The 14,892-nt window shown below is 40.2% G+C and overlaps 1 protein-coding gene across 1 annotated transcript in view; it reads right to left on the bottom strand.

The window, feature by feature from the left end:
• DNAH8 (dynein axonemal heavy chain 8) overlaps positions 1 to 14,892 on the bottom strand; it is a 617,537-nt gene that overhangs the window by 393,939 nt on the left and 208,706 nt on the right. Inside the window, exons 24-25 of the mRNA XM_043511607.1 lie at positions 5,692 to 5,797; positions 3,052 to 3,155 (exon numbers count right to left, since the gene is read on the bottom strand). Coding sequence (XP_043367542.1) covers positions 3,052 to 3,155; positions 5,692 to 5,797 — 210 coding nt within the window. The remainder of the gene's footprint in view (positions 1 to 3,051; positions 3,156 to 5,691; positions 5,798 to 14,892) is intronic.

Genomic DNA, 14,892 nt, shown 5'->3' with positions numbered 1-14,892 from the left:
TTTGAAGCATCATCAAATCTAAATCCAAAGCATAATATTTATTAAAGACATGGACTGACTTCCAAGGAGCAGATTTACAGATTTCTTCAATAGGAACATGTTTAAGGCAAGCAAAAGACACTGTCACTGTCCTAGTACAATGAAACCTTACAACAGTGCCACAGGGACTACTGCTCACTCATAACATTAAATGATACATTGTTTAACATTCCTGGAAAAGGTCTGGGCAGAAATACTAAGAATCATAAAGGTCATAGTGTAAGAAACAAATAACCAAAATGACTTCCTAAAACTGTTAGTTCTATTGAAATAATATGCTAAAACTACCAGAGGTCTTGTATTTATCGGTAATCTGAGTGAGCTTCCCATCCTTGAATGGAGGCATCTGTCACTAGATTCTTGGTAGACAGAAGCCAGGAGAAGTGAACCCCTTTTCTACTTGATGTGTGTCTTTCTACCAGTCTAATAAGAAGATAACTTCATTTGCAAAGGTCACTTGCATGTCCATGTGATTTTTTCTGGGAAAATACACTGATTTTTAACTACCCCTGTATGGAACATAGATGAAGTCTAGCAAACTGTGTCATGTATGTTCAGGAGACCATGTGTCCCAGAAGTCTGAGGCACATCCTTGTTGATGTTTTGGTGAGCCTGTAATTGGGTAATAAAGTCCACTATAATCTGGAATCTTTACCATGGGAAATACACTTTTGCTGAATTTGAATACAGCAGCATCCCTATGTATTCTATGATAAGGGTTATAGTGAACGTGGGCCTTGTTTATTCTGAACCCCAGTGAGAACAGACTGAAGAATGTTTGAACTGTGCTACTTGATGAGGTGATTTCTCTCTGATCAACCAGTTATTGAGATATGGGTAAATTTGTGTACCGCGCCTTCTTAAATGTGTTGCCATCACTGCAAGGCCCTCGGTGAACCTGCACTGGTAGTAAGTCTTTCCTACTAGGAATTACATGTACTTCCTGTGAACCAGCTGTATAGACAGACACAAGTCAGAATCTTGGAATCAACAGACACTGCTGGCCAAAAGAATCTGAACTCAGGTGCATTGGGCGCATGCACACCAACAGTGAAATATATGTAGCCAAGCACTTGAAGAAGGTGGTCAAGATTTAAATCCTGGGGACTTAGCTTCTGCCATGAGGCTGAAAGGTCTTGGTGTTGAGAAGGCCCTGGCCCGAACTAAAACGTATAAAAATGTGTGGGTTTGGGCTATATAAAAGTAAAACAATAAGCATAACTAGTAATAAATACCTAACTACTACATAAAACACTGAATCTATAATAAAGGATTGTGGGGAAGCAGGTGAAATATCCTAAGTTCCGTCTCAGCTGCCATGGGTAATTAAAAAAAAGAAGTAAGGGACAATATGTAGGGTGCAGGTGCAACCCCAGTGGACGCCGCTGCTCAAAAAAACCACAATCTCATGTTCATGGAGCACACATGCACCTTGAAGTAAGATCCATGTGCAAAAAAAAAAAATCTCAAAGAACAACATTTGGTTTGGGGATAATTACAACATCCCTGTATTGTATTTAACTCCATCTCAAAACAGTTTTTGTCAGAAAATGTAAATTTTTGGTTTTAATTACAGTTTTCATATATTAACACTACATAAGAAATTCAAAGAATACACCATGGGACATTTCTAGAGATTTTAAGATATGTAGTATCAATCTCAAATCACGTTTTAAATATATAATTTTCATGCCTAGATTCACCAGTATGCCCCAGCTGCTTTATGCCACTCTAGAGTAGCATAAAACAGCCTGAACATATTTGTCCAGTTACGCAGGAATTAAAGCTACTTTGTTTAGCCAGATCATTGCAAAGCAGCTAGAGAGTATACCCCTTCCCTCTTTTACTCCAAATTCCCCCTACCTGTTGCACTTCCCTAAACTTCCCTGTATATTCATAATCCAGTCTCCACCTTCCTCATAAAAAAGAAAAGGAGTACTTGTGGCACCTTAGAGACTAACAAATTTATTTGAGCATAAGCTTTCATGAGCTACAGCTCACTTCATCGGATGCATTCCTCGATGAAGTGAGCTGTAGCTCATGAAAGCTTATGCTCAAATAAATTTGTTAGTCTCTAAGTTGCCACAAGTACTCCTTTTCTTTTTTGTGAATACAGACTAACACGGCTGCTACTCTGACACCTTCCTCATGAATCTCTAAAAAAAACCCACATGCACACATCCTAGTTTGCTACTCCCATCTACCTTCCTTGTTAAATAGATCTGGTGAAATGGATTTGTTTTGAAAATAAGTATTTAGTATTAATGGCAATTTTTGGCATTAATTTCCATAACAAAGTTTATCTGTCAGCACAGGCTGGTACATAAAATCTTCAGAGAAACCTATAAAGAATTTATCTTTTTCCACATGATCACCACTTTCCATTGTTCATAATACAAGTGAGGTGATGTGCTTGTAAAGATTGTGGTCATGACAAAAACACCACAGCAAAAAAAAAAACTATCAACACAATCACATAACCACACCAAGGGCTGAAGCCATAAAACAGCCAAAGAGTCAATATAAAAAAGAACCAATCTAACATTTCAAAACCCAAAAATAAGGGAGAAATTAACAGCCAACTACAATAATCAAAAAGAACAGAAATGAACAAATATAAAATATAGTTGCTGACAAATACTACAACACTCTATAAATGGTCCTGATGCCTGCAGCTAGCCACTGTAAGAGGGAACTGAGGATGTCGGGGTGTGAACACATTTTACTAAGGGGACACCTGCCTTGCCCCAGCAGTCACTGTTCTTTTAGATGGTTTCAAGGTCAGCATCCGATGAAGTGAACTGTAGCTCACAAAAGCTTATGCTCAAATAAATTTGTTAGTCTCTAAGGTGCCACAAGTACTCCTTTTCTTTTTTGCGAACACAGACTAACACGGCTGCTACTCTGAAAGGTCAGCACAGGTATCACACATCTCACAAGTGGGGATATGGAAATGTAATTCTTAAATAACATCTTCTTACTTTGCTAAATATAATATCATACATTGCTTACCACATTAGGAATAGCAAGATGCACTTCAGCTTTTAGGAAAGAAACAACCTCTTCAGATTTGCTTGCCTGAGCAAAAAAAGGTGTTCGTCCAAAGGTGCTGGCGCCGAAAATAAAATTGAAATACATTATATATACTTCACATAAAACATTTCAATTATAATGCCATCATCATTTGAGTTACTATAAACGGAAATTACTTCCCTTGAAATTTGGCATCTCTGAAATCATTTCGGAGAATTCTCACCCCAGGATCTATAACACAGGACAGACAGAATGCCCCTAGTTCTAAAAGTTTTTAATGTCTAAGGGTAGTGGTAGCAGCCAAGAGCACCACCATCCCCACCAAAGATAGCCACATGTCACCCTGGACCTAGCCACTGCCCTTAGAGTCTTTCAGTCAGTACTTGTTTAAGTGTGACAGAAGGCTCCCCAAAATAATGAAATCTGCTCACCAAGCATTTCAATCAGGTCCTTCAATAGGGTGGAAAGTGAAATTGCCAGGATGATAAACCACTACAAAATGATCAACACATGATTAAACCATACCCCCAAAGACAAAAAAAAGTGAAAACAAGTTGCAAGAATCAGGACATGTTAAAACAGACAGTTTACAAATCCTAAAATGCAGTGGCTAGGTGAGTGAGAATTCTGCAAGATGATATTTTTAGTGAACCAGAAAAACTTCTAAGTAATTTCCTTCTCTCAAGATTCCATCTATGCAGGGTATCTGTGCTGAAATTCTGGCTCCACTGAAGTGAAAGCCAAAACTCCTATTGACTGCAAAGGGGCCAGGATTTCACTTTGTAGCCAAAAGTATGAGTCATGTCCCCCATTCCCATCCCCCAAAATTGATAAAGCTGCAATAAGCACAATGATAGAACACCTCTTAAACATCCAACACAAGAAACTAGATACATTAATGTCTGTAGGAGGAGACAGTAATTAGAAAGAAAAAAATATATTGAAAGGAAATTGGTTAAATAAAGAAAAAGCGCATCCTGCAAATTTTTATTTTCTTGGCAGTGGTGGTAGGGCTATAGAGAGAATTTGGACTTCCCTACCTTAGAAATAAATCTTGGGTATGGGAAACCTGAAACTTGAAGCCAAACCCAAGCAACAATACTTTGTAAAAATGTGAAGAGTAGCTGCTTTATATATATCTGCAATGGGAAGATCTCTGAAGGTAGGCAGTGGCCAGATGTTATGTGTAGGAGTTGGATTACACTGCCTTGTCAGAGAATTTCCAAAATCCATTTGTCTGAGGTTCAATTCCAGGCCATCATGAAAAAAATAGTGTTTCCTCAAGAAGAAATGGAAGGGAAATTAAAATCCAGAAGTTTAGAAAATTCAAGAGTGTCCTTAGATTTGCATCTTGGAGGAAGATTCAGAAATTGAACCATATAAAGACTTTTTTTTTCTAATGTCTAGACCTTTATCTTCTAGTAAACGACTGTCTCATTGAGGAACCTGTGTACCAAGCCATAGCCTACTATTACTGTTGTCCCTTACGTTGAAAATGGAAAAGGGTCTTCCATAGGAAGGTTGGTAGACAGATTAGGATTGATCAGGAATCCTTTAATTTCTAGAGTGCTAAGTGTCTTTTCACTGAACAACTCCAGTCCTTCCAAAGGGATATTTCCCAAATTTTGCTGCATGAAGTGGGGGAGGACCAATCTCCTAAGCAAGGACAGTTTCCCCAAAGTCTGTTATGATTACAGAACTGGCCCAAATCTCTGTGGATAGTTGATGCCATGTCTAGGGGGCATCTGAGATAACTCTAGTCTTGGAATCCTAGACTCTACTCCAAGGATTGCATCTGCAATCCAAGAAAACACTGCAAGTGTTCTCCTTTCTCAGGTATCTTTGCTCTGAGTATGAGCAAAAGGAGCGACTCTGCGTAAAGGAAAACTTTTATTCTTTTCTTGGTTTGTTGGCTGAGAGAGGAAGCAACTGTTTGGGTTGGGGCATTGTAAGCTATAATTGTTTCACCATCTTTTCTCAGAAAAGTAAGGATTCTTTGAACTTGGAAGCACAAAATATTTGCTTAGAGTGTTTGTTCACTATCTGTGGATGAAATTAGATCTAGTGCTTGGTTTCAGAGTTTGAGTTTACTGTTCTAAAGTCAAAGCACATGGCATTCACAGATACATCTGCTATCAAAACTGTCACTAGGATAACCTTCCTTAGTATTGAAGGAAAATCCTAGTGGAAGGATTGAAGGAAAAAGCCTTTGTTAATCTGTTTGTCCATTGTTAGAATATGAGCTATGTAAAGCAAGGTTAATTCTTTCTCCAATTTCCGGAAACCACCCACTGTATTGGGAGTGCCACTAGAAAAAAACAAACAAAAAATAATGAATTTGAAATATGTTACACTGCCAAAACCCTTTATTTTGTCTATTGAAAACAGGAAGTTATATTAAAAGGTAGAAGGCTTTGGTTCATGGAAAAAGGATGTGTAGCATCCATTGGTACTAGAAGAAAAGAATTACAATCAATGAACATAAATGCATTTTCCCCTTAGTCTTTCATATAAATTCTTGGTAAGAAAGATAAAGAAACCAAATGGATTTTCATAATACTACCTCAGTATTACTCTCTAAGCTGTTTTACTGCATTACTACTTCACTTGCAACTTACTTTGAAACAAACATTCTTTTTTTAAGAGTATCCAAAGATAGCCGGGTGGCTTTCAACAGACTGTCTAGTAACTGATGACTGAAATATGCAACTACCTCTTTACATTCCTGCAACAAATAAAAATATTTAGATCCTGTATGCATATAATCCAAAGGTTAAAAGAAATGTAAAAGAAGTAAATTGGAGAAGGTAAAATAAAGGAGAGAAAATTATTCTAAGTTACTCAATGAAGTAACATTTTTTTAAAAAAAATTCTCATTTTAACGATCTGAAATAATTGTACCTGCATTTTTAATTTCTTCTGCAATGCCTACACCACAAGAAATATTACCTCAGCCAGAAATGGGACATTTTGGTCCCTCCTTACACCAGCTGAGAATCAATGACTAATTATGGGGAATTATGGTCAGGTTTTTAGTTTAACTAGCCAACACCCAACAAGATCGTCAAAGGTTCTGGACCGATCCTGCTTATTGAAAGAAATGTGGTTCAATAACATTGTATTTAAAAATTTAAACAAAAGAAAAATCAATAAAACAATCAAAGCTAAGCTGTTAATAGTAATATTAAACTAAAAATGGAACATTACAACAATTAAATCAAAATCAAATCAATAAATTAGATTCAATATTGGATTGGAATTTAATCATCAAATTAATTAAATGAAATTAATATCAAAATCAATGCTTATAAATTCTAAAGAGGATTCTAAAAAGGTGGTTGAATATTTGGTTATAAATCCCAACTAAAGATTTTTACACTAAAGTCTATCAGATCTTTGGTTTAAAGCAGGTCAAGAGTTTAATACTGAAAGCAAATGGTTTAATGCGGGGTGGCCAACCTGAGCCTGAGAAGGAGCCAGAATTTAACAATGTACACTGCCAAAGAGCCATAGTAATACATCAGCTTCCCCACCCCGCTCCCAGTGCCTCCCACCCATCTGCAGCTCCACCGATCAGAGCCTCCTGTTCCCTCCCCACACCTCCCAATCAGCTGTTTCGTTGCGTTCAGGAGGCTCTGGGGGAGAGGGGGGAAGAGCAAGGGCACTACAGGCTTGGGGGGGAGGAAGGGGTGGAGTTGGGGCAGGACCCATGGCAGAGCCAGGGGTTGAGCAGTGAGCACCTTCCGGCACACTGCAAAGTTGGTGCCTGTAGCTCCAGCCCTGGTGTCGGTGCCTATCAAGGAGCCGCATATTAACTTCTGAAGAGCCACATGTGACTCCGGAGCCATAGGCTGGCCACCCCTGGTTTAATGTCTAAACCACAACCTGAGAAGCCAATAATAATGCTTCCTTCCTAGAATTCTATTCTTATGTGGTGGCTAACCTTTTCCTCCTTCTCCACAACAGAGATATTATAATACAGATTTTTAATGAAACACTCTTGAAAAGCAGAAGGTTGGGCAACTCTTATTTACTAGAAACTACAGATAATTTAAAGTCTATCATCAAGACTTTTAAAGATAAAACTATTCATATAGTCTATGAGACAATATTTAGGGCTGTTTAAACTTGGGGATCTTTCCTTTTTTGGTGCCTTCCCCTTGTGGTCTTTATGGGTGCTCAGACATACACGCATGTACAGGCCTGCTGACAGGGGGTGGGAGTCGGGGGAGAAGGGGGAAAAGGGTAATTGCCCAGGGGCCTGGGCGATTCAAAAGGGCATGGGAGCCCTGGGCCCTTTTAAATTGCCCTGGCGGGCCGCAGAGCTCCTAGGCATGCAATGGGTGGTGTCAGCAGTAGCGAAGGCAGCCAAGTGGGTATGTGGAAGCCCGGGCCGTGCTGGAAGAGTGCCCACTGACTGTTCTGCCCTGGGGCCCAGAATTGCTGTCGGCGGGCCTGTGCATGTACATAGTACACTTTCACATCCTAAAATTAAAGGATATAGATTCATAGATACCAAGGTCAGAAGGGACCATTCTGATCATCCAGTCCAACCCCCTGCACAGCGCAGGCCACAGAATCTCACCCACCCACTCCTATGAAAAACCTCACCCATGTCTGAGCTATTGAAGTCCTTAAATCATGGTTTAAAGACTTCAAGGAGCAGAGAAGCCTCCTTCAAGTCAACCATGCCCCATGCTACAGAGGAAGGCGAAAAACCTCCAGGGCCTCTCCAATCTGCCCTGGAGGAAAATTCCTTCCCGACCCCAAATATGGCAATCAGCTAAACCCTGAGCATATGGGCAAGATTCACTAGCCAGATACTACAGAAAATTCTTTCCTGGGTAACTCAGATCCTATCCATCTAATATCCCATCTCAGGGGATTTGGCCTATTTACCCTGAATATTTAAAGATCAATTAATGACCAAAATCCCATTATCCCATCATACCATCTCCTCCATAAACTTATCAAGTAGAATCTTAAAACCAGATAGATCTTTTGTCCCCACTGCTTCCCTTGGAAGGCTATTCCAAAACTTCACTCCTCTGATGGTTAAAAACCTTCGTCTGATTTCAAGTCTAAACTTCCTGGTGGCCAGTTTATACCCATTTGTTCTTGTGTCCACATTGGTGCTGAGCTGAAATAATTCCTCTCCCTCTCCTGTATTTATCCCTCTGATATATTTATAGAGAGCAATCATATCTCCCCTCAACCTTCTTTTAGTTAAGCTAAACAAGCCAAGCTCCTTAAGTCTCCTTTCATACGACAAGTTTTCCATTCCTCGGATCATCCTAGTAGCCCTTCTCTGTACCTGCTCCAGTTTGAATTCATCCTTTTTAAACATTAGCACACTCCCACTTTCTGTGCCAAGGTCAGTAATAAAAAGATTAAATAAGATTGGTCCCAAAACCGATCCCTGAGGAACTCCACTGGTAACCTCCCTCCAACCTGACAGTTCGCCTTTCAGTAGGACCCGTTGCAGTCTCCCCTTTAACCAATTCCTTATCCACCTTTTGATGTTCATATTGATCCCCATCTTCTCCAATTTAACTAATAATTCCCCATGTGGCACGGTATCAAATGCCTTACTGAAATCTAGGTAAATTAGATCCACTGCATTTCCTTTATCTAAAAAATCTGTTACTTTTTCAAAAAAGGAGATTAGGTTGGTTTGGCACGATCTACCTTTTGTAAAACCATGTTGTATTTTGTCCCATTTACCATTGACTTCAATGTCCTTAACTAATTTCTCCTTCAAAATTTTTTCCAGGACCTTGCATACTACAGATGTCAAACTAACTGGCCTGTAGTTACCCGGATCACTTTTTTTTCCTTTCTTAAAAATAGGAACTATATTAGCAATTCTCCAATCATTCGGTACCATTCCTGAGTTTACAGATTCATTAAAAATTCTTGCTAATGGGCTTGCAATTTCAGGTGCCAATTCCTTTAATATTCTTGGATGAAGATTATCTGGGCCCCCCGATTTAGTCCCATTAAGCTGTTTCAGTTTCGCTTCTACCTCAGATATGGTAATATCTACCTCCATATCCTCATTCCCATTTCTCATGCTACCATTATCCCTAAGATCCTCTTTAGCCTTATTAAAGGCTGAGGCAAAGTATTTGTTTAGATATTGGGCCATGCCTAGATTATCTTTAACCTCCACTCCATCCTCAGTGTTAAGCGGCCCCACTTCTTCTTTCTTAGTTTTCTTCTTATTTATATGGCTATAGAACCTTTTACTATTGGTTTTAATTCCCTTTACAAGGTCCAACTCTACTCGACTTTTAGCCTCTCTCACTTTATCCCTACATCTTCTGACCTCAATTAGGTAGCTTTCCTTGCTGATCCCTCCCATCTTCCACTCCCTGTATGCTTTCTGCTTCTTCTTAATCACCTCCCTAAGATGCTTGCTCATCCAGCTTGGTCTACAACTCCTGCCTATGAATTTTTTCCCCTTTCTTGGGATACAGGCTTCCGATAGCTTCTGCAGCTTTGATTTAAAGTAATCCCAGGCCTCCTCTGCCTTTAGATCCATAAGTTCTTCAGTCCAATCCACTTCCCTAACTAATTTCCTTAATTTTTGAAAGTCAGCCCTTTTGAAATCAAAAACCCTAGTTGCAGATCTATTTTTGTTAATCCTTCCATTTAGTTTGAACTGAATTAGCTCATGATCACTTGAGCCAAGATTGTCCCCTACAACCATTTCTTCTATGAGGTCCTCGCTACTCACCAAAATTAAATCTAAAATGGCATCCCCTCTAGTCGGTTCAGCAACTACTTGATGAAGGAATCCATCAGCTATCGCATCTAGGAAAATCTGAGCCCTATTATTATTACTAGCACTGGTCCTCCAGTCTATATCTGGGAAGTTAAAGTCTCCCATGATCACGCAGTTTCCATTAGTATTTACTTTATTAAAGACATTAAAAAGGGCTCTATCCATATCCAAATTAGATCCCGGAGGTCTATAGCACACCCCAAGCACTATCGTAGGAGAGGCTTTACTAGTTTTCTTCCCCAATGTAATTTTTGCCCACACGGACTTTGTCTTATCCATTGCATCGCTTCTTATTTCTTTACATTCTACCTCATCATTGATATACAATGCTACTCCACAACCTTTACCTTTGTTTCTGTCTTTCCTAAACAGCACATACCCTTCAATACCTGTAGTCCAGTCATGACTACTATTCCACCATGTTTCTGTTATCCCTATAATATCTGGTTTCACTTCCTGCACCAGTAGCTCTAGTTCCTCCATTTTGTTACCTAGGTTCCTCGCATTGGTGTATAAACATCTTAATTTTTGCTGTTTGGCCTTGCTCACATTTTGTACCCTATTAGGCACAGTCATTCTACAGCCAGTATAACCTATTAGACTAGTATCCACACCGCCCTCGCTCCTTATATACATTCTCCTACTCACAGCTGTATCTTTTCTTATTTCATCTTCTTCCCTCTCAATGCTAAAATCTGGCGTGGAGATTTCCTGGACATCTCCCCCTAATTCCTAGTTTAAAGCTCTCTTTATCAGTTGTGCCAGCCTCCATCCTAGAAGTCTATTTCCTTCCCTACTGAGATGAAGACCATCCCGAGAGAACTGTCCTCTGTCCGTGAATGCCTCCCAGTGGCCATACATCCCAAAGCCCTCCTTATAGCACCACTGCCTAAGCCATCTGTTGACGGTCATAATCTTGTCACACCTTTGTTGCCCTTCTCTAGGAACAGGAAGGATCCCACTAAAGATCACCTGAGCCTCAATTTCCTTAAGCATCTTCCCCAGCCTAGCATAGTCTCCCTTAATACTTTCCAGCGAGAATCTAGCCGTATCATTTGTTCCCACATGAAGGATAATTAGGGGATTCTTTCCCGCTCCCTTTAGGATCCTTTTCAACCTCAGGTCTACATCCCATATCTTAGCACCCGGAAGACAGCACACCCTTCTATTCTCTGGATCAGCTCTATAATATATAAAATGCCTGGGCTGTTTCTTGGCTAATAAAAATAGAAAAAGGAAAATTAAGATACTTAAGATAATAGGGGGTTGCAACCTCTTCGGTTCTCTCAGTCTTCTGGTCTCTCATAGAGTAAGAGCTAGAACTGCAGTGAAGAAGCCAGACAGTAATGTTCTGCTGGCACAGTGCTTCTCACTAGCAGACCTTCTTCAGATGCAGAAAGATTGGTCAAAGGCTGGCATAGCCTGTGTGTTGATGTTGTGACTTCCTCTCCTCAAGCTCTCTGAGCTTCTGGAACATCAGTCTTCCTTCATGTGACTTACTGACTGAAAAGGCTGGACTTCTCAGCCTAATCCTTGATTCTTATGACTTGCAAACTTTGGTTATGCCACCTTGCAGCACCTCCCTCCAAGATATTTGAACTAATCAGGTGCAAGGCTATCTTGGAGCCATGCAAGCAGGTCTAATCTGATTAAAATTAGGTCATCTTTAGATTTGGAAAAGTCCTGATTAAATCAGCAATTTAAAAATATTTGGTATTTTGAATACCATAGAGACTGATGTCTGTGAATACCTAAAAATATCAAAAATACAGATTCATGAGACCACTTTTGAGAACACTGGCATTGTTTTATCTGAATGAAAGACCTGAGATGACATTGGCTCACAAGATTACAGAATGTTCATCATAAAAGTCCTACAAAAATAGCTAATTGAAAAAGAAATCTAGCAACAACCAGTCACTCAGCATTCATCCATCAGCAAGATTTAAAGTAAGTTTGAATAAACTTATAATCAGTTATTAGTTTCAACACCTCCAGTTCCTTCTCAAAAACAAGGGATTTACAGTAATTTTTCTATTTGGGAATTGGTCTATAAGTCAAAGAGCTTGAAGTCCAGAATCATCTGGATAAAAAAATCATCTGATAAAATGAATCACCAGAATCATCTGATAAAAAAAAGTTACTTTGAAGTCCATGAAGATGAAACCCACTTAAAACAAAATAAAAATAAGATTCCACTCTTGAGGTAGATGCACCCAACATGTGTGAGATTCGATTATTTTGAGATAGCAGTTTGGGCCATTCCTGCACTCTGGCAGCCCTTGTGACCAGCTGAGGGTATAAAGGGCAGGGTGGCCTCAACTGCCTATCAGTTCCTTTGCCAATAAGAATCCTAAGTGTCAGGACTCTGATTTAGCATAGATGGAGGGCATGTAATGGAAAATGTGAAGATAATACATCTCGAAGAACCAGAGTTGCTGTGATATAAATAATTGTACTTTCTTCTAGAGTGATAATCCCCCGCACTATTTTTGGTGACTAGCAAGCAGTACACTGTTCTTGGACATGTCTAAGAGGGGTTCTACTGAAATATCAATTGAAGGACCACTCTACCAAAGCTTGCGTTTGATCTAGAGGCCTGTACCAAGGCATAGTGAGTGGTCTAAGTATGGACTGATTTCTAAATTACCGTTCTACAAACCTCAGTCAAGGGAACATTGGTCAAAGATTGGCAGATGCTGCCTGAACTCAGGTTGAATAAAACCTTATGTGACCAGGTGAATCTTGCTTCACTAATCCATAGCAAGAATGTATAAAGTCCAAAACCAATTTGGATAGTCTCTGTGAAAAACTTGGTTGTCCCTTTTCCATTTTGCAAATACAACAAATAGTCTTGGTGCTGTCTAACTAATCTAATCTTGGCCATGTAAAAGGACAATGTTCTAAACACATCTAGTGTATGAAGTTTTACTCTGGTCAGGTAAGAATGAGATCTGTGGTGAAAAAAAGGCTGGTAGATTAATAGATTGATTAATGTGAAAGTCTGAGACAACCTTAGGCAGGAATTTGGGTTGAGACCTCAGGGTGATCTTATCCTTGTGAAAGACTGTATGGAGGGTTCTGCCAGGAGGGCCTGAATTTCTCCTTTTCTCCTGGCCAATGCTATGGCCAACAGGAAAGATGTCTTCATGGAAAGGTGATAGTATCAGAAGGGAGCCATTGGCTTGAAGGGAGGAACCATTAAGCAAGTTGGCACTACACTGAGATCCCAGGGAGCAAGGGGTTCTCTGACTGGTGGAAAGGCATAAATCAGTCCCTTAAGAAATCTCAGTACAGTAGACTGAGAAGATAACATGTGTCCCTCCAGCAGGGAGATGACCCTTAATCAAGCTAAGAGACATTCTTGACTGTTTCAGTGAGGAGTAAACAGTTCAATATATTTGGGACCATTGTTTGCAGAAGTGCAAGTGCTGCTGTTCAGACTACACAGAGAGAAAGGTCTTATTTGGATTAGTAAATTTGTCTTGTGGAAGGCTTCCAATTCTGAAGCAAGAAGTTTAGGATTGCCATTGAACAATTCCTTTCAGCAGAGGTCAGTCAGTCAGCACCCAGGCTGTAACATATAGAGTCTGGGTCTGAATGGAGGACCTGACAGTAGACCTGAAACAGTAAGTCAAGCAAGGCCAGTTAAGTGATTGGCTTCTAAATCAAAAGCTTCATCAAGTCTGAGTATTCGAGCTTCCTGGCCCAAGATGAGGCTATCAGATTGACAGTCTGAGTCTTATCCAAGCTTCCACAAGACTTTGGAGACCATGGATATTGTTAGAAAAACATACATGAGATCTGCAGTCCAAGGAAAGAGGAAGGCATCTGTGAGGGATCCTGGGCTCTTACCTCCTCTGGAGCAAAACCTCTGGCATCTGTTGTTGTAGCATGTCATGTATAGATCTATCACCCGGTATTCCCTCCTGTGGAACGGACTTTGGACAACAAAATTTGAGGGATCATTCAGGGTTTTCTGAGAGGTCTCTGCTGAGCCAATCTATCATAGTGTTCTGAAGACCCAGAAGATGGAAAGCTGTCAGGGTGACATGAGGCCGAATACTCCAAGTTCACAGACGAAAGGTTTCTTTACACTGCGGGGCAAAACCAGGCTCCTCCTCGCCTATTCATGTAATGCACGGCCATGATATTGTCTGTAGGCACTGGTATGGTAAGTCTCCATAGGAGGGGCAGCTATGAGTTCTAGCATACTGATGTGAAGGGAAGTCTTGGGCATCAACCATTTCCACTGAACCTGAAGTTGGTGTAGGCATCCATGATTAGGGTCTTCGATGGAAGGGATGAGAAGAACAGAAGATCTGTGCATACCTGATCCAATTGTGTCCACTAGTCCTTGTTGACCTCAAGACCTAGGGTAACAAAGAGGTTCTAGAGCCTTTTGAATGGAGCCAGTGAACTGCTGCAGGGATGTGCCCCATATCAGCCAGTTGTGCAGGTAAAATAATCTGGATTCTTTGCCTTCTTAGGTGGGCTTCAATCATGGTGATAACTTTGGTAAGCACCCTTGGAATGGTGGACAGGCTAAAGGGTAGGGCTTTGTATTTGTACTCAAATATCTCTACCATAAACTCTAGAAATGTTCTGTGTGCCAGAACTATTGAGCTGTGAAAACAGGCATCTTGCAAGATGAGAGCCATGAACCAGTCCAAAGGATCCAAGGGGGAATAACAGACGCTAAGGCAACCATCCTGCATTTAAAACTATGAATAAAGAGATTAAGACATCAAAGGTCTAGGATGAGTGTAAATCCCCCTTTCTTCTTTGGAATTAAGAATCTGGAAGTAAAAGTGTTTCCAGCTGAATTCTTGAGGTACCACCTCTATTGCTCCCAGCTGTAGTAAGGAGTTGACTTCTTGTTGCAGAAGTGTCCCTGAAGAGAGATTGGGACATGGGGGAAAGAAGGACATGGCCTCAGTCGGAAACTTGATGGGATACCACTTGTTCACAAATCTTGAAGACCCACTGGTCAAAGGTAATCTCAATCTAAGATTCCTTGAAATAAAACAAGC

This window comes from Dermochelys coriacea, chromosome 3 (genome assembly GCF_009764565.3).
Source record: "Dermochelys coriacea isolate rDerCor1 chromosome 3, rDerCor1.pri.v4, whole genome shotgun sequence".
NCBI lineage: Eukaryota > Metazoa > Chordata > Testudines > Dermochelyidae > Dermochelys > Dermochelys coriacea.
This window is presented reverse-complemented; position numbering and strand designations above follow the sequence as displayed.